The sequence below is a fragment of the Spizellomyces punctatus genome (assembly GCF_000182565.1).
Source record: "Spizellomyces punctatus DAOM BR117 chromosome Unknown supercont1.1, whole genome shotgun sequence".
Taxonomy (NCBI): Eukaryota; Fungi; Chytridiomycota; class Chytridiomycetes; order Spizellomycetales; family Spizellomycetaceae; genus Spizellomyces; species Spizellomyces punctatus.
This window is the reverse complement of record NW_015971537.1, coordinates 214,070-231,283: the sequence shown is the minus strand read 5'-3', so window position 1 is coordinate 231,283 and position 17,214 is coordinate 214,070. Positions and strand designations below refer to the sequence as shown.

The 17,214-nt window shown below is 47.7% G+C and overlaps 9 protein-coding genes and 1 non-coding gene across 11 annotated transcripts; 4 read left to right on the top strand and 6 right to left on the bottom strand.

Annotated features, from left to right (window-relative positions):
* Window positions 1–55: 55 nt before the first annotated feature.
* On the top strand, window positions 56–1,558 carry SPPG_00086 (uncharacterized protein). Its single transcript, XM_016748422.1, has 5 exons — window positions 56–255; window positions 500–771; window positions 832–994; window positions 1,064–1,359; window positions 1,429–1,558. The coding sequence occupies exons 1-5, from the start codon at window positions 174–176 to the stop codon at window positions 1,468–1,470; spliced, it is 855 nt and encodes a 284-aa protein (XP_016612395.1). The 5' UTR covers window positions 56–173; the 3' UTR covers window positions 1,471–1,558.
* On the bottom strand, window positions 1,394–3,863 carry SPPG_00085 (cation diffusion facilitator family transporter). The gene is made up of 13 exons (XM_016748421.1): window positions 3,524–3,863; window positions 3,431–3,452; window positions 3,308–3,355; window positions 3,180–3,239; window positions 2,982–3,118; window positions 2,619–2,924; window positions 2,492–2,554; window positions 2,385–2,437; window positions 2,255–2,321; window positions 2,138–2,190; window positions 2,027–2,069; window positions 1,789–1,958; window positions 1,394–1,731 (listed from the first exon to the last, which is right to left on the bottom strand). Exons 1-13 carry the CDS (start codon window positions 3,768–3,770, stop codon window positions 1,576–1,578), a joined length of 1,425 nt encoding a protein of 474 aa, XP_016612394.1. The 5' UTR covers window positions 3,771–3,863; the 3' UTR covers window positions 1,394–1,575.
* A 21-nt stretch (window positions 3,864–3,884) lies between these two features.
* On the top strand, window positions 3,885–3,957 carry SPPG_10002. The gene has a single exon. It is a non-coding gene; the product is annotated as a tRNA-Lys (tRNA).
* Window positions 3,956–4,636, bottom strand: SPPG_00084 (uncharacterized protein). The gene has a single exon (XM_016748420.1). The coding sequence runs from the start codon at window positions 4,626–4,628 to the stop codon at window positions 4,155–4,157; it is 474 nt and encodes a 157-aa protein (XP_016612393.1). The 5' UTR covers window positions 4,629–4,636; the 3' UTR covers window positions 3,956–4,154.
* Window positions 4,637–4,873: 237 nt separating this feature from the next.
* Window positions 4,874–5,729, bottom strand: SPPG_00083 (uncharacterized protein; the record flags this gene model as incomplete). Its single annotated transcript, XM_016748419.1, has 5 exons — window positions 5,635–5,729; window positions 5,335–5,561; window positions 5,246–5,268; window positions 5,041–5,185; window positions 4,874–4,983 (listed from the first exon to the last, which is right to left on the bottom strand). The coding sequence occupies exons 1-5, from the start codon at window positions 5,676–5,678 to the stop codon at window positions 4,874–4,876; spliced, it is 549 nt and encodes a 182-aa protein (XP_016612392.1). The 5' UTR covers window positions 5,679–5,729.
* Window positions 5,730–6,059: 330 nt separating this feature from the next.
* Window positions 6,060–7,841, bottom strand: SPPG_00082 (uncharacterized protein). The gene is made up of 4 exons (XM_016748418.1): window positions 7,537–7,841; window positions 7,426–7,444; window positions 6,993–7,346; window positions 6,060–6,930 (listed from the first exon to the last, which is right to left on the bottom strand). The coding sequence occupies exons 1-4, from the start codon at window positions 7,695–7,697 to the stop codon at window positions 6,145–6,147; spliced, it is 1,320 nt and encodes a 439-aa protein (XP_016612391.1). The 5' UTR covers window positions 7,698–7,841; the 3' UTR covers window positions 6,060–6,144.
* A 303-nt stretch (window positions 7,842–8,144) lies between these two features.
* SPPG_00081 lies at window positions 8,145–12,948 on the top strand. 2 transcript variants are annotated; one of them, XM_016748416.1, is made up of 20 exons: window positions 8,145–8,257; window positions 8,330–8,595; window positions 8,682–8,832; window positions 8,903–9,150; window positions 9,215–9,622; window positions 9,686–9,794; window positions 9,858–9,985; window positions 10,049–10,084; window positions 10,147–10,398; window positions 10,457–10,504; window positions 10,575–10,589; window positions 10,658–10,705; window positions 10,768–10,860; window positions 10,918–11,043; window positions 11,125–11,136; window positions 11,197–11,585; window positions 11,649–12,024; window positions 12,089–12,142; window positions 12,217–12,596; window positions 12,659–12,948. In XM_016748416.1, the coding sequence occupies exons 2-20, from the start codon at window positions 8,347–8,349 to the stop codon at window positions 12,777–12,779; spliced, it is 3,243 nt and encodes a 1,080-aa protein (XP_016612389.1). In that variant the 5' UTR covers window positions 8,145–8,257; window positions 8,330–8,346; the 3' UTR covers window positions 12,780–12,948. The 2 variants fall into 2 exon arrangements, with proteins under 2 accessions (XP_016612389.1, XP_016612390.1); XM_016748417.1 differs by having other exon boundaries at window positions 8,313–8,595.
* A 168-nt stretch (window positions 12,949–13,116) lies between these two features.
* SPPG_00080 (proteasome subunit alpha type-7) lies at window positions 13,117–14,448 on the bottom strand. The gene is made up of 7 exons (XM_016748415.1): window positions 14,299–14,448; window positions 14,196–14,228; window positions 13,972–14,098; window positions 13,785–13,909; window positions 13,423–13,722; window positions 13,289–13,351; window positions 13,117–13,229 (listed from the first exon to the last, which is right to left on the bottom strand). Exons 1-7 carry the CDS (start codon window positions 14,362–14,364, stop codon window positions 13,176–13,178), a joined length of 768 nt encoding a protein of 255 aa, XP_016612388.1. The 5' UTR covers window positions 14,365–14,448; the 3' UTR covers window positions 13,117–13,175.
* A 452-nt stretch (window positions 14,449–14,900) lies between these two features.
* On the top strand, window positions 14,901–15,715 carry SPPG_00079 (uncharacterized protein). Its single transcript, XM_016748414.1, has 4 exons — window positions 14,901–15,111; window positions 15,183–15,289; window positions 15,353–15,421; window positions 15,482–15,715. Exons 1-4 carry the CDS (start codon window positions 15,011–15,013, stop codon window positions 15,643–15,645), a joined length of 441 nt encoding a protein of 146 aa, XP_016612387.1. The 5' UTR covers window positions 14,901–15,010; the 3' UTR covers window positions 15,646–15,715.
* On the bottom strand, window positions 15,595–17,110 carry SPPG_00078 (uncharacterized protein). Its single transcript, XM_016748413.1, has 5 exons — window positions 16,940–17,110; window positions 16,521–16,838; window positions 16,184–16,446; window positions 15,960–16,114; window positions 15,595–15,885 (listed from the first exon to the last, which is right to left on the bottom strand). The coding sequence occupies exons 1-5, from the start codon at window positions 17,023–17,025 to the stop codon at window positions 15,745–15,747; spliced, it is 963 nt and encodes a 320-aa protein (XP_016612386.1). The 5' UTR covers window positions 17,026–17,110; the 3' UTR covers window positions 15,595–15,744.
* Window positions 17,111–17,214: the final 104 nt, after the last annotated feature.

The window sequence follows — 17,214 nt, the reverse complement described above, 5'->3', positions numbered from 1 at the left end:
TGCAAGCAAGCGCTCCATTATTTTTGAAATTCAAACACAGCCCGCTAGGAACGCGTGACTAACCCCGATCAAAGGCAACACTTGCGAGTGTTTATCGTTCTTTTTAGGAAAGCCTTGGCGAAAAAGGAAGAAACAAACTACGAACTTGCCCCCCAGACATCTAGCACTGCATCATGACATCCGACCGACCTGTTGACTATGTTATTGTTGGGCTGGGGAACCCGGACGCGGACTATGTAACGACGAGACACAATGGTACGTTACAAGCGTCAAAAGGCAATGCAGATACATGGGTTTAGGGAGGACGATAAGTTATGCAGTGTGAACAACAATGCAGATACAAGGGTTTAGGGAGGACGATAAGTTATGCAGTGTGAACATCTGTTGGTGTCACTTGCAAGTTCCGCCAATGCTCGCAATTTGGAAGCTGCTTGCAATGAGCCACATTGCTCTGGAACTCACGCTAACTTTGCCTGTTGAACCTACCAAACTATTCTAGTCGGTTTCATATTCTGCGACTACCTGGCAAACTGTATCGCCATGCAAACCGCCCTCTTGGAGCAAATGCAGGCAGAAGACTCTGCCGCCACAGGAGCACAGTCAAAGAAGGATACGCCGGTTACCATCCCATCCAATTATGTGACACCAAAGTTTGTTCGGAAAGGCGACGTGGTCGCCGATGTGCACGATGTGATTTTCAAGCTGGCCCCTGACGATGTGTTCCCGTCTCAGACCGTGGCAGCACGCGCATCTGGAAAGAAGGGAGAGTTGGTACGTGAGATGTGAACAAGGAGCGATCTACATCGCCTTACTGATCACCATCTACCACAGAGGACATTCCGCCTGCTACTGGTGAAACCACTAACAGGAATGAACAACTCTGGGCTCGCTGTATCAAAGATCATCTCAACGTATGGTATCAAGAACCCTGGCAAGCAGCTCATTGTTGTATTCGACGACATGAACACACTTCAAGGGTCGATTGCAGTCCAAAGTATGTCAATTGGTGCAATAGAACTTTTAGGTTTGGCTGATGCATAATTGGTGGTATTTGACTTTGCAGACGGCGGTGATCTTCGCGCAGTACAAGGTCACAAGGGCGTGGAAAGCATTGCTGCGTACCTGAAAACAGGAGACTTTATCCGCTTCCGTATCGGAATTGGCCGCCCCGCCGCAAACATCCCTGTCACATCCTATGTCCTCTCGTCCTTTGAAAAGGAAAACAAGGAGATGGATTACCTCGGCCATGCATTGGATTTGACAGCCCAGGCCTTGCAATTCTTTGCTGCAACAGCTGATATCAAGGAGACCAAGAAGAAGTTTGCGAATAGCAAAAAGTTGCCAAAGAATCTACGAAAGGTTCGTCGCTTCCTTCTGTACAGAGGTCATGACTTTTGCTCTTGTCCTGATCCTTTTCCATTGTCACAGATGGAAGGGCTTGTCTTCCCCATTGAAATAACTGGAGCATAGTCACAAATGAAAGGGCTTTTCTGCCCTGTTGAGATATCTGAAGCATAGAGAGCTAGTATCTATGTAGCCTGTCTGGTAGCCGTGGGACCATCCAATACCACGTATCTAGTGATTGCTATTTATCTCTAAATGAACATCAGCACACTTTACACCTTCAATACCTTCAATGCGCTTCTGAACTTGTCGCGCGATTTCTCTTGCTTCTGAAATGGTTATATCATCTCGCCTGGGCAGAATGTCAGCATGGACAGTAATGCCTCCCTATTATGGTCGTTAAATTACCAGAGATGGCTCTACCCTACGATGATAAAATCTTACCTTTAAGAAATGCAACGTTATATGGCTAATTCTCTGAACGTGTTCTTCCATGCCCTTCATTCCTTCTCGTACAATATCTGCTTCAATGACACTAGTAGGAGCGATGGACGGAGAAGGTTCCGTCAGATCGTGCATCTCGCTGTCAAGGTGGATGGACACTTCTTGCAGGCCTGAAAGGAAATTGACGTTCAAGTTTTTTAAGTCTACAATTTTTTGAACTTGAAATCGGCAGTAGTACCATGAATTTCTTTCACCATGTCATGCTTGAGGTTCTCCGATATCTATAGTGAACAATCATTCTGTTCAGCTCGCGAACCTAGAACTCCTTCGCAATACTACGAGCCTCAACCTGATGGGCATGCGAGATACTGATGTACGGGTTGACCAGTACCTGCATATCAACTTGTCCCCAAACAACATGAAGTAAGCTGGATGCATATGTGCGATACGACGGCTCGTTTCTTACCATTCAGAAACGGGCCACTTTTGCGAACCCGGATCGGCCCAATACCCCGAATATTCTGATCCTTCGCCTGCCAGTGTCGTGTAAGACTAGCGTGGAATGATGCGTACCACAATGTAATTCATGCTCTTACATGAAGGCGCTGGACCACTTCCGTCACGCGTTCGGTGGTTTCCGGAGGTGCGGCTTGAGAAAGCAGTCAGGCAAAATATGGATCCCCACCATCAGCGTGCGCCTCACCTGCGTCAATCAACTCCTTCAAAGCTGGTATCCCGGATTCCAACCCCGCCTTGATAACCATACCTGCGCGATCGTTGGTTGGATAAGGGCTTTCCAGCTCTTTGCAAGGGAGAAAACGAGCGCTTACCGGACACTAAGAGGCCTCCAACAGGATCAAACCATTTTATTCCATAGACGGCGCCTGCAACTCCCACAAGCGCAACAAGACTCGACGCTGCATCCGCGCGATGATGCCACGCATTCGCGATCAGTACATCTGATTTAACCTTACGGCCAACCCTCATCGTCCATTGAAACATCGCTTCTTTTGATACAACGGATGCAAGCATGATGTAGAGGGCCAGTGGATTCATTGTCACGTTTTCTGCTGCGCCGTGATGATGATTTGTCGAGTCGTGGAGCAAGGTAAGGAGAAGTTCGCAACTGTGAACCGCTTGAACAATGATTCGATCATGTTATTGGATCTTGATACATGTAAATAGAGTAATACCTATTCCAGCTCCCGCCGCAATGAGGAGCCCAGAGACGATGACACCGCCCAGAGGTTCTAACTTGGCATATCCAAAAGGAAACTTTGCATCTGGCTTGGCCCTCGCTTTGCGATACGCATACAAGGTGACGAAATCGCTATAATCTAGCATTAGACCTCCTTGTCGGTGGGATCCGCTGAAGCATGCTCGGTGCTCACCTCATGAAGTCGCTTAACGAATGGACTGCTTCAGCGAGGAGGGATGCAGAATGCCATAGTCTATGAAATCATGAGCAAGCCTTTACGGGGTTGTCATTGCTCGCGTGACGGTCAATTAGGAATCTTACACTCCACCAACACCCTTTGACACCGTCAGCCCGATGTTTACCGCGAGACTGTAAATAGCCCACAATGGTTAAATTAGCCTCATAACCCTCCAATACGTTTCCTAAAGGCTTCAGCTGCTTTACCCAACCACAGTAACCCGCGTTCCTGTTTTACACCCATCGGATGCGTTAGACTTTGGGGTAGGAAATGATCAACTTGCATACTATTCAACAAACCTTCCTTGGTACCATGGTCAAGGAGCTCTGCACCGTGGTGATGGTGATGCGAGTGACCATGCCCGTGGGTGCCATGCCGTCTGCGTTGAGTCATGTTGAAATGAGACAGCGACCCTGCCAAACCGTCCTTTGTACTTGGAAGACGTCCACGGGTGACATGTTGAAAGTGCAATGGGCAAACGACTGTTCTACTACTTGTCCGCAACGAGCGGACCATACGCCGATGGAAGCGTAATGGGACAAACATGTGGTCGGAGGGAGACAGGGCCAGCAACTTGCGCCAGATCGGCCTTTGACATCATCACTTGGAGGAATCGTGGCTTACAGTCACAAGATCTATTTACCCCTGTCTTTCCATGAAGCCCGGTTAGCTCAATCGGCAGAGCGTGAGGCTCTTAACCTCAAGGTTGCGGGTTCGACCCCCGCATCGGGCTGTTACTTGGTCGACCAGAGAACTTTTTGAGATTTTTTATCAATCTCAAACCAGGATTCGACAACGCTTTCGATGGCTTCCAGTCAGATTGGGAATCAATCAATTAACAAGCATACACACCACTGCGGTCCCACTCGTAGCTCGGCCAAATCTCGCTTCACAGTTGTCTTTGCAGGGCACCTTACTCTGTGAGCAAATTCAGGCAAACTCTTGATAGAACGTTAAGCACTCTATGCTGCAATTCGGTTCCTCCCAGTCCTTCGCTGCCAGATCTACTTGCACTCCTTTATCAGGGTAAACAATGCAGCACTTTGGGTACTTTGACTTGACGCTTGGCTCGCCAAGCGTTTCGACGACCTCCTTCCCCGTCATATTGATATCAAGTCCAAATGGAAGGCTAAGGTCCAAGTTGTACTTTTCGTATCCCGATATTTTGGCATTGTAGATGTGAATCGCCGCGAGACGTTGTATGGTGGGAGTGATGTCAAAGCTGTAGCTGATGCCTAGGGACGGGTAGTTGTAGAACACGACCTCACAGAATGACTTGAAAGATTCGGGTTTGTCAAGTGTTTTCGGATGGTAAGTGGCGATATGGTTGATGTATGTTGGGGAGGTCGGCGACGAACCGAGTAACTTGATGAACGGATGAGATGAATCTGCGGAACTCATCATGGTCACCTCACACTGCAAATTGGACCGTGCACGCGCTATGCCTTTAAAACATTCATCGAGTTCGATCCTGGCTGGAAGCCTGACTCCAAAACTTTTTTCTGGCCATGTTTTTATACATCTTTCATTTTGAAGCAGCGACGGTATAGACCAACACGGCAGCATTGCCATACACTCCAATAAAAGCTATACAATCTTCCAATGCAAAATTCATGTGATTTGGGATATGCCAGCGTCTCATCCCTCGGTCATTGAATATCAACCTTCTTCCTCTGCTCACGAACTTCCGGATTTTTCGGAATATCAAGCTCAAGGACACCATTCTCCATCTTTGCGTTCACATTGTCGACTTGGGCATCTATAAGTAATAGGTTAGCAAGAGGTGGACTTGTGTGTGAAGACAGCTAAATCTCACCCGGCGGGAGGCGGATGGAACGACGGAATCGCCCAAATGTGCGTTCCACAATGTGGAAGCGATCCCCATCTCTTTCCTCGCGCTCATCTTTACGCTCGCCTTCAATGGTGAGAACATCGTTATCCAGATGAATCTTGACGTCATCCTATTTGAATAAAAGTTGGCAAAAAGACATTGCATCAGCTCAGGGATATTGCTTATAGACCTTATTGAGACCGGGGAGATCGGCTGAAGATACCAACAGAGATATTAGTTCTGACGGTGGCACGGGTACCTGATCAAGCAAGCTCTTACCTTTGATGATATATTCCTTGTCCGTCTCTGTTACATCAAGGCGAGGACCACGGGTGAAGGCCTCCCAGCCTCGGGAAGGGGTAGTCAATGCTCCACCACGGCCGCCGGTAGTGGCTAAAGCGCCAGGTTGATTCCCAGGGTCAGTCAAAAGTGGAGTATTCCATCTGTCGCGGTCGCCTCGGTCGCTCCACCGGTCGCCGAATCCGCCAAATGGACGAGTAATATCCCTGGGAAAAGGTAAGAAGATGAGGTTTCTTTATGGTAGTGTTGCGTACCTACGAGTAAAAAGGCCATACGTACGAGAAGAACGGATCAAACGTGAACGGGTCCCAGGCAGAAGTCATGAGTTGTCTTATTGGGAAAGATAGAAACAGATGCGGAAATGAATGAAATTGTTTGCAGAGTCAAATGTGTGTGTGTGCATGTACGGCAACTCTCATTTGCTCCCATTTATATGCCCAAATGCAGGTCAGATGTGGTACACGTCAGGATACCTCAGCAGAGGCTTAAATGCAAATGTACTCACTTTGCGAGATCTATGGTGGATGACCGGCGTCTACGCAACCGTCGCCCTGATTTCAGGCTGGCTTGCTCCACCCAAGTTCTCGTAAGAGGAAAAAAGCCTCGTTTACGTTTGGCAGCGAGATGACCAACATCATGGCTGTGCCATCTGCGCGTTCTCGCATTTGAAGAGATTCAACACAGCATTAATTCGAAAAAGAAACCTTGTATAAGCTGTTAACACGATACACTTTTTTTCTTTAAATGCAACCTCATGTACAAGAAATAAAGCAAGCTATTCATAGATTCCTAGCACCGACATTGTCTCTGGCGCATGCTACCAGAGCATTCAACTAGGCCAGTAGATACACATGTCAAATTAACCCTTCCGACGTTGTGTTCAAGAGGGACGCTGTAAAGTGCGTATGGGGGTTTTCTCAAATCACGTCCCCCCCAGTATTTGGCTTGCAAATGGAGCTGATTGCTGGTAAAATAAAGACGATGGTCGAATCCGACACTGAGCGTATCTGCCCACTGAATTCGTGGATCGCGGACAAAAGGCTCAATGATCAAAGTGTTATTTTGATAACGTCCACGGAAAATGGCATTTTGATCCTGGTTTGATATGTAAATGTTGCCTTGATCATCGGATTCCAAGCCATCGGAAGTGCCGCCCTTTTCGCCATGTGCCGTAACCGTGAGAATAGTATCATTATCATTAGCGTTTGGGGCGGCCATGATACGTGCATCGACGCTGAACAGGCGCCTAGATGCAAGAGGGCAGTAAAACAGACGAAGCCCGTCTGCTGACAGTGTAATGCCGTCTGACCCGGTGGTAATGTAGCCAGGAGGCTCTGATGGCTCTGGTTGGAGCCTGATTGGAAGCCCAGCGACTGAAAGGACGAAGCGCGGGGTCGGACGGGTGGAGCTGTGCATGTGGAGACGACGCCATGACTCTCCGCTGTCAAGGTCTACAACTACGATTCCAGTGTACCCTTCATCGGAAGAGTCAGTGATGTATGCAACTCCTTCAGTTAGAATGCGAAGATCAAAGCGAACATCATTGAGATAGCTCTTCGGAAAGATGGTGTCATTCTAGAGGTTCAGATGATTAGCATACTAGGCGGGCGCTGATAAGATGAAACCAAGTATCTCACCATGGGAAACACTATCGTTTTGATTATTGTATCATTCTTGAGGTCCACACACACCAGTTTGGGACCTCCGTATGTTGCGTCTAGCATTGTTCCGTTCACAACAGGTCTGCCAGTGTCCAATATCCACAAGTTATCGTGCGGGTCAATGACGACAGATTGGACTGATACAAAGTATTCAGCCTGATTCGACTGATTCCAAGAAGAGGGGCCAACTTTCCAGTTGACGACGCTATTTGGAAAAGGAACCTCTTTACCGTCCTTCAACTCTGCAACGGTGAAGACAATATCATCGCTCCAGTACGGGTAGTTGACGAATATCCGACCTTTTTGCGAGACCGTGACACCCGTTGGCATCTAGTGATGATTATGCCATGCTCGTTAGTACAGATGAAGAGAATTCCGCCCCAGTCATGACTGATGGAGAACTACATGCCTGTTTATGAAACAGAAACCTGAAGGTGACATTCATGGTACCCAAAGTCCAATCAGTACATGCCTTGTGAAGCCGCATATTCCAACTGTACCAGGCAAGCTCCCTACTCACTCTGTTTGCAAAGCGGGACCATAGGTCCCGTTATCGACACTACCTGGGTATTCACTCTTGTTTTGACGAATCTGCAAAGGAAACGCCCCTAAAGTTTGAACCCAGCTATACCAGAGAAAGACTGTCAAAGGGAGGAATCCAAGCCTGGACATGGTGAACATGTATGACCGAGAAGGATATTCCTTGTGAACGCGAGCAGGTCGCGGTGCCAAGCGCGCTTTATTTGTATCCTGCGTCGCTTTGGATGCATTACGTCGATGAAGCCACTCTTTTCTCTTTCGATTTCTTTGCACGTCAGATGAGAGTCGTGTTCAACGCTAGCATCGCAGCAAGGCATTGTCGCGCGTTTTGAGGGTCTTCATCATTGGGTAAGCTCGACCGATCGCTGACTGTTGAAAATCGATCAACTCTACCGTCAGCGTCCGGTGATAGCAAATGACATAAACGACTGTCCAGTTAAAACGATGAGATATTACGAAAGTTTTTTGTATAAATCCAACTCGAGTCGACATGATGAACAGATCGGAGTTTTAGATGAGTAAGCGAAACGTTTTACCCCCCAATTCGAGGCCGTATTCGTCAAGCCACCCAACGCTCTGCTGGCAAGCGCGTGGACAAAAACTCCCACAGCGCGTCCTGCGGGGCCGAGCTGCCCAAAACACACATTTCGACAGCACATTTTCCAAGCATAACAAGGAGTTTTTCAGTTAGCGACCTCATAGTAAGATACAGTTTATTCGTAGGTACGCTCCAGCGCACATCATTTAACGGCAAAGGGTGAATTGAACGGCAGCGAATTTCACAAAAAAAATGTCTGCGACGTCAACAAAATTCGTATCCCGAGCTGGAACGCAGCTTGACCTCTTCAGCAAAGAGCTGCAAAGACAGCAGCCTGGAGTAGGGCATCCGCTAAGCAATGGGCCTGGTTCTACCTCATCTTCGCTTCCCTCCGAACCTTCTCGCCGATCTTCAGTTCTTTCGGCCTCCCGCGTTCCCACAGATACCCAAAAGCTGGGAACGCTGGAAGGCGTATTCGTGCCCGTGTGTTTATCTATATGGGTACGGTCTTATGATTTGATCAAATTCCGCTTTTTTTTTTGGAGGGCACTGTTGATCGCGCGTTTCTAAATGCGACGTCCTGATAGGGCGTGCTTGTTTTTCTTCGTTTTCCATGGATCGTGGGGCAAGCTGGACTGGTCGGGACCATTGCTCTTTTCACGACTGGATATTTCATGACGGGAACGACTACACTATCTCTCTCAGCAATAAGTACGAATGGCCAAGTGCGCGGTGGAGGTATGTAGTCATCGTCTCCGATATGATTTGTTTATTTTTATGGTATTGTCTAACTTGACTGATCTCCAAGGAGCGTACTACATGATTTCACGATGCTTGGGACCGGAATTTGGCGGATCAATTGGAATTGTATTCTTTCTTGGAACGGTTCTGACTGGAGCTTTGAATCTGCTCGGATTTGTGGAGCCATTACTAGCATCCTTTGGGGAAAGCAATGGGGCAATGGGTACCTTTCTTCCAGAAGGACGCTGGTGGCAGCTTCTCTATGCAACCTGTGCCTCTCTGGTCTGTCTCGGACTGTGCCTCGTGGGATCTTCGGTAAAAGCCGTCATTCTGATTGATGGTGGCACACCAGAACGCCGTGCTCACTAGACTTTCGCAGGTTGTTGCGCGTGCATCCGTGTTCTTGGCTTGTATCCTTCTTGTTTCAACTGCATCTATTATGGCATCATTGGCTTTCCGAGAGCCCTTTGAAAGACCCGCCATGGACATTGTCTTCAAAGGATTCAATGGGGAGACGTTAATGGATAATTTATGGCCAAAATTCAGTGTAGATATGGATGTTCAGCAAAACTTTCGAACAGTTTTCGCAATCGTGTTTCCAGCCTGTACAGGAGTTCTTGCTGGTGCATCAATGAGTGGAGATCTAAAGTCTCCCTCACGAGCAATACCAAGAGGCACTATCTGGGCAGTGGGCTCCACGTATGTAGCCTACCTGTCACTCGCCGTTCTGGTGGCTGGATCAATCGAGAGAACAACGCTGCTCAAGGATCTCAGCGTTCTTCAGGATGTATGACTCTTTGGAATTCCCTGCCTGCCTTCGTCACATTGTCCAACTTACTTTTCCGGATAGATCTCTCTTATCCCGTCGTTGGTGGCTGTCGGTGTTGCCGCGACGTCCTTCTTCTCGGCACTTGGCAGTATGATTGGAGCGGCCAAAATCCTTCAAGCTATTGGCAAAGGTCCTTCTTATGTTTATGTAACGTGATGAAAAGTGGTTCAATACTGAAATCAGCCACCTTCAGACGACCTTCTACCGGCTGTGTCGTTCTTTCAGCACGGAAAGCCTCCCAATAATGAGCCATTGCGCGGAATCTTGTTGACATTCGGTTTCATGCAGACTGTCCTGCTTTTCGTAACCGATATTAATGAGGTTTGTCCTGATCGGGAATGTGACCTGCTTGCTTCATTTGCACTAACTGTAGATGGATGACAGATTGCCCCCTTCGTAACGATGTTTTCTCTTCTGACAGTAAGTTGACTGCCTGGCATTGGTTATCGCAGTAAAACGTTGACAAAATCGTCATTTGTTAGTTTGGTGTTTTGAACCTCGCATGTTTGCTGCTTCGAGCATCAGGATCTCCCAATTTCCGGCCAACATTTGAGCTCTTCAACTGGCGGACAGCTTTCGCGGGCTTCGCAGGATGCCTTATTGCAATGTTCGTCGTGGATGACCTACATGCTTTGTACTCATGCTTGCTTGCGGCGATCGTCTTCGCTATGATCCACTACTATGCCCCGCCCAAAACATGGGGAGACGTAACGCAGTCTTTAATTTACCACCAGGTATACCCATTCTACCATTGGCTGTAAGGAGGCATGCTTACGCAGAGAATTTGAATAGTCGCGCAAGTACTTGTTAAGGTTGGACCTCCGCAAAGAGCACGTAAAGGTGAGCGTTACCGGTTTCTCCCTTCGGCCATACACGTTCTTCGACTCAATGGATGGCTCTCATTGACCAGTTCTGGCGACCACAAGTGTGTATCTCTACACGTTGACTGAATTTGTACCGATCCGATCATACTCATGTGGAGATTCCATACAGGTCATGGTCCTTGTGCAAGATCCACGTCAAGATTTTCTTCTGATCAAGGTAGGACAATACTCAGCAAAGGATGATGTTTTCGTTGCATACTTACTTCGCATGTCATTCAGTTTCTTAACGACCTGAAAAAAGGGGGATTATTCGTTCTTGGGCATATTCTAAAGGGGGACTTTGCGACCCGGTTACCAGATTACAAGCGTCAGGTAGGAAAACATACTAGCAATCTACTTGCCCTTTAGCGGAAACTGACCCCACACTAGTTACCTGCGTGGCTCCGATACGTGGATATTGCGAAGGTCAAGGCTTTTGTGCAGCTCACAATATCGCCCAGCGAACGAGTCGGTGCTCAAAACCTTCTTCTTGGGAGTGGACTTGGAGGCATGAAGGTGATAATGCATGCTTGCATTCACAAAAGCTTTCAATTTCCTAACTTTGTCGTGTCACGCTGATTTGACGCTTAACTATAGCCTAACATAGTGGTTAGCATACGTTCAGGCCTAGACTGTTAACTAGTGGAAGCTAATACCTTCAAATACTAGGTGTTAGGGTTCCTGGAGCCCAACAGACGACGTTCTCCCAATTTCCTGGAATCTGATGATGACGATTTGGCCGATCGTGACAATACCGGGGGCATAGCAAGCATGTGGACACGGCCCAACCCTCGTCAAAGCACGGCAGATCAGGTCGAAGAACTGGAGCAGGATCCGTTGGCAGCAGATTTACCAAATGCCATCGATCTGGACGACGGTATTGCAGAAAGCGAGTATGTAGGTATCATTGAAGACGCTCTTGGCCTCAACAAAGCGGTTGGAATTGCACGTGGCTTCGAAGCGCTCGAGCAGGAGCCAGGAGAATATCGCCCATCTCAAAATGCTTCCACGAATGCGGCAAGAAGGTTTACTGCATATGCGGCGGAGGAATACAAAAGGTAAGTTGGGTGAAGCGCACATCTCTTTTATCTGGTACTCCGGTCACACATATTTTGGCATAGATTGTCCCTCTTCGTTACGAACCGCCTTGCGCAACGGCCACCAGATTTTAGTACCATGCTAGCTAACCAAGGCGAAACATCTCCCTTACTCGGTAGCCGTCCCGGTTCTGATGCCGGAGATGACCTTGAAGTTGCCGCCCCGCAACGACGATATATAGATCTCTGGCCGATTCAAATGGCACAGACTGGTCTTGCGAAATCTGCGTACACATTCGACTCTTACACGCTGGTGTTGCAACTTGGAACTATCTTATACATGGTGCCATATTGGAAACAGAATTATATCTTGCGCACGATGATATTTGTGGAGAACGAAGAAGAAGCTGAAGACGAGCGAAATCGTGTAATGTCCTTACTTCAAGGGTTGAGAATAAAAGTGTGTTTTTTTCCTTTCATACTTATCAGCCAATTTTCCCACTAACGTAAATCTTGGCATGAAGGCTGAGATTAAGATGGTATGGTTGCGACCACGCTTTGGAAAGAGCGACAGTCAGGTGGGCAGGAGGTTCTGAGGTCGAGCATCTCCATTTTCATACAGGCTTATCTTTCTTGCATTCGATTCTGTTAGGAATATGAGCGCATTTGCCGCCGCCTGCACATGCAGTCGTCTCCACGCAGCGTAAGGGAAGTCAATGATCCGGCCGCTGGCGAATCATCACAAGAAACGCCCAAACGGCGTTCCGTGTTAATGTCCACCAGACTTTCAGCGCAATATGTGCATGGCTGGGAGTTCAGTGAAGCCGTTGAAGACGAGCAATCAGACGACAAACAATCAGACAACTCGTCACCGATTGCCGATAGCCCTTCACGCCGATCAGGAGTTCCATCCGTTTTCGATAGTCTGCCAACCCGTACACAGCACATTGTTCTCAATCAACTTCTCCTCCGCCACTCATCGCACGCAAGTACTGCGGTCATTTTGATGACACTACCTGCTCCTGAAGCTGGGTATGTATAGAATGGTTCAGGTAGAAAAAGTTTGGGCGGTAAACTCACGCGTATCACTTTAGGACGGGTAATAGCAGAGAGAAGTCGATGCGCTACCTTGAAGAACTCGATCTTTTGACAAAAGATCTACCGCCTACCTTTATGGTCCATGGAAAAGGCCTTACTGTTACTATGTCGCTGTAGCCTTAGAGATCATCAATGAGTTAGATAGGAGATAGAATTGCATTTTTCTTATATTTTATTCGTATTTATCGTAGTTCACACTTTAGGTTAGCGAAGGAGGGAGTGAGGGAGAAAGCATTTGACACATTTATTCAGAGTACCAATATCACACGATACGCATAAGTGACTCTTGCTTGGTGTGGGCCTCTGCTTGTCTTCTCCCAGATCGATAATGAATGGGAGTCACGATTTTGCCATCTCTACAAGTGACAAGATCTATCAATAGCGCATTATCAACGCCGGACATACTTCGTCTATTCGCGGTTCGTGTTATGCTGTTCAGTGCTACAAGATGGAATCAGGATCAAGGCAAACGAAAATTGTGACCGGTCATATTCAATGATACATCTTAAACGTTTAACTACTGCTGCCAGCACCCGCATCACCCTTCCGCTTGCTCTTCTTCTCAGCCTATTGAAGCAGTTAATCACCAAATACGAAAGATTTGCAACGAAAACAGGATCACTGACCTCTGCTGCATTTTCTTTTTCAATAATGGATGTAATCTCCTCGACTTCTGTTGCCTCTAGTGTCTAAACACCGAAAACAAAAGAGTTTATCTAATCAATGACAGCCAATAGAGTGTCATGCAGAGGCTACGTACCCGAAGGATGCAATCCTCACCCATCACCGCAATCTCAATATTCTTGGCACCAGTCTGAACAACCTCCAATAGCGACTTGATGGCCAATTTGATAGTGTCCTCCCTGTTCATTTCCTCCTTGTAGTTCTTCTCTAAAAACTCTCGCACTGTCTTTGAGCTTCTGCCAATCGAAGCAGCCTTCCACTCCGAGTAAATGCCAGATGGGTCCGTCTGATAGAGCTTTGGGACTTTGTCCGCGTCAAATCCAATCAAGAGAGTTGAGATACCGAATGGTCGGACGCCTCCACTCTGGGTATATTTCTGATGGAATGGGGGTTAGGTAAACCGTGTGTATACTCCTCGCTCACTGTGTAGGAAGGTACCTGTTGAACACCAGCAATGTAACGGGTTATGTACTCGACAGAAACGGGATCTTCCACCGTGAGACGATGGCTTTGACACTCAATACGGGCCTTGTTAATCAGTACACGAGCGTCTGCGGTGAGGCCTGAGCAAATGCAGGATGAGCAAATGCAATATCAATTTTTTTGAAGCATTCCGAGCGTCTACCTGCAAACGTCATGCAGATGTGGTCGTCGAGCATAGCAATCTTCCTCACTGTTCGCGGATCTTGCAGCTTCGCGACTGACTTTTTCTCCACCCCCAGCACAACTACATCCTTGCCCCTAACACCAACCTGCAACGTAAACATGGCATCTTAGAGCTGACCTTTTCATGAGGGACCCTGGTGTCGTTCACCGGGAATGTTGCATTCAATCCCCTTCTCGTCTTACCGCACATGTTCCTTTCCTCACAGCCTCAAGAGCCTATACGAAACAAACGAAATGGTAGGTAAGGAAGCCCACCGAATGTCATCGACCCCAATTGAAGACATACATATTCTACTTGGAACAAGTGTCCATCCGGAGAAAATACTGTAAGCGCACGGTCGTACCCCGACATTACTTATATTCGCTCAGAAGCAAGAAGATGGCGGTTTTCAAAAGACTACAGATTGCAACACGGTCAATCCGCACCACAAGCAGAAAGGACGCTTTGAGCTTTCAAGACGCGTCACCGTCGACCTTTACGATGCATGACTGTGCCGTCACTTGTTACTATGCCAACAACACATACGGTGCTGATCCAGTTAACGAGAGTGGCTGCCCTGCGCCTGTATCTGCTCCGACGATCGACATAGCGGCTATTATGGATGGCATCCGCTGCGGAATTAAAAGCATTTAGGACGGCCCACCCATGTGTTACTAGCACAGAAATGCTGTGTGCGTTATCTCTATTTGCGACGTTTGGGATGCATTGAAGAAATTTGCGGATTGGCTATCTCATCCTCAGGACGGGGAGGATAGTATTGCTGAACGTAGTGTTAGTCCTTGATCTCGCTAGTGCAAACCCATTATATTTTCATTGCTGTCAGAGTCATTATGGTGTTGACGGTAGTTCATACCGTTTATCATGTAGTTTCATGAGATGTCCAGAAGGAGAACACTTTCAACATCGCGTCGTTCGCGTAAGCGCACTGGACGCGTCGAGTCCGAACGCTTTTCACCGGTTGGCAATTTACCAATTGCAACATTCCTACTAGTACGCCATGCCTGCCCAGGAGAACCTTGCACTAGCATCAGCTGGTGCCAAAATATCTATGGCCACGTCGTGGCACCTCGTTCACAAGGCAGAGAATACCATTGACAGGTTAGTGTGTAATGGATGTGGATCTGATGAAGTTTTCAATGATCATTCAACAACGCTCATGTTGCCAACAGCAATAACAAGACCTTTTGGGTAACCACAGGGCTCTTTCCTCATGAGTTAATACTCACTCTACCCCAAGTGGTTACTGTCCGAAAAATCATTATAACGAGCATGAAAGGTAAGATCAGGGTTCATACACAGTTCAAAACAGGGACCCTCATGAATCTTTATCGCATTTTAGTGGCACGCTGGACTGTGGAATCGTCCGTTGCAGAGAAACCACAACTATTTGAGCCATTTACTGAACAAGGTAAGAGGATATGTCTGGACACCAGGAATGCAGTCGCCTCACGCAATGTGCGCAATATAGATGTGGAGGATGCGGATCAATCGATCCAAACGGTGACGCTACTTTCGTCCAACCCGGAGACTTTGGCTCGCCATCTACGACTCATCATTGCAAAAGGCCACGCCCCCTTCACATCGGTTCACAAAGTAATTGTGTATGGTGACCCGGTATCGAGTGCAGGCTAAATACATGAGTCCCTTGTTACCACCATTCCCTATCTTACTGTCGACTACTCCTACAACTTCAAATATATGCATGCTTTATTACTATCAGGTACATCAAAACTAATTTAGGCTCTTCACGCTGCCATTCTTTGCTTTTGTCAAAAATGAAAGCAAGAATAACGTCAATGTGCCAAACTGATCCTTGCAGACAAACAGAATAGCCTGGCATAGGACAGCCTTAACAATTTGCGGTTGCAGGCCCTGCGTTCAAGTAGATCAACGTCAGAATTTGCCTTTCTCAAACAGAGTACATTCGTGCAACTGTAAGCCCTCACCTTGTACCATCCTGCCAAACCTTCTCTAGCAAGCACCTTTTGTAAGATATCGACCGAACTTTTGTAGGTAATGTTCTCCTTGTCCTTCGCCGACAAGCCGCCCACGTCCTTTGGTGGCTTCCATTGCATGCGCACCTTGGCCATGATGTAGGGGTCTGTAAATGTCATGGAACCTCGGTTAGTCAAGTAGCCACCATCAATGCCTCTGCCTTCCAGACACATACATGTAACAATCGTCGCCAGCGCCTTCGAGAGAGCACCAATGATGAATGTTTGACCAGGTGAAAGGCGGTCGGAGACGTTGCCCGCACGTCGAAGATACAATGTCTTTAACCTCTCAAACATCCCGTAGGTAATGGCTGGGTTTACGCAAAGGACCAAGGACGCCTGTAATCCTCGCCACAGTCCTCCGAGACCTTCCTCCTCGATAATTTTCCGCATGGTGGCAAGAAAAGGGAGCTGCTCCTCCTTTGATGAGGTTTGTTGCCTAAGAATGGAAGCCACACAAATTGTCTCGTCAGGTATAGTTTAAACTGCCAATCAAGCACACAGCAATCACACCTCGTTGTTACGACGGCAACCGGCAACGTGCAAATTTGGCTCATAGCTCCCGCAACGGCTCCCAGGATAAGTTCCATTCCAGTCGAAATCTCCCCCGGCACTTTTCGCTGGTATGTTCCACGAACGTACGAGTAAAAGTAAAAGTAGGAAAAGGAGCTTGCTACGGTTCCAAACAAGCCGGCGCCGAGTCCAGCATACAGTCCCTGAATTCCTTCAGTGCTCAAAATCTTCAAAAATGCATCCAATGTGGAATCATAGTGACGGTCAGGGTTGAGGCTCTTTAGCTCGCGAGTTTGCACTTGAAGACGAGTTTTTATTCTAACATAAGATTTGAGGTTAGGAACCGAAAGGGGTAAACATTTGTACTTGTTGCAACGGCCATTTCATGCGATCACAGTAAAAAAACTGAGGAGACTTACACATCGAGCGGGAAGACTGCGGTGTTTGCGGACAAGGCGCCAAGCGCCCCGGCTGTTGCGTTCTCGAATGGAGTGAGCTTGGACATGGTGCGTAGGCGGAGAAAGGTGATGGGAGCGGGGGGAATGGCAGAATCCTTTTGCGTTTTTAACCTTCACGGAAGTCCCCGTAGGTTTTATCCGATGAGTCTTCCCGACATCTCGCCAGTTTCAGTCATTGTCACACGGATCCGAGTCAATAATGTACACTTAGCCACTCAAGGCACAATCACTTTGCC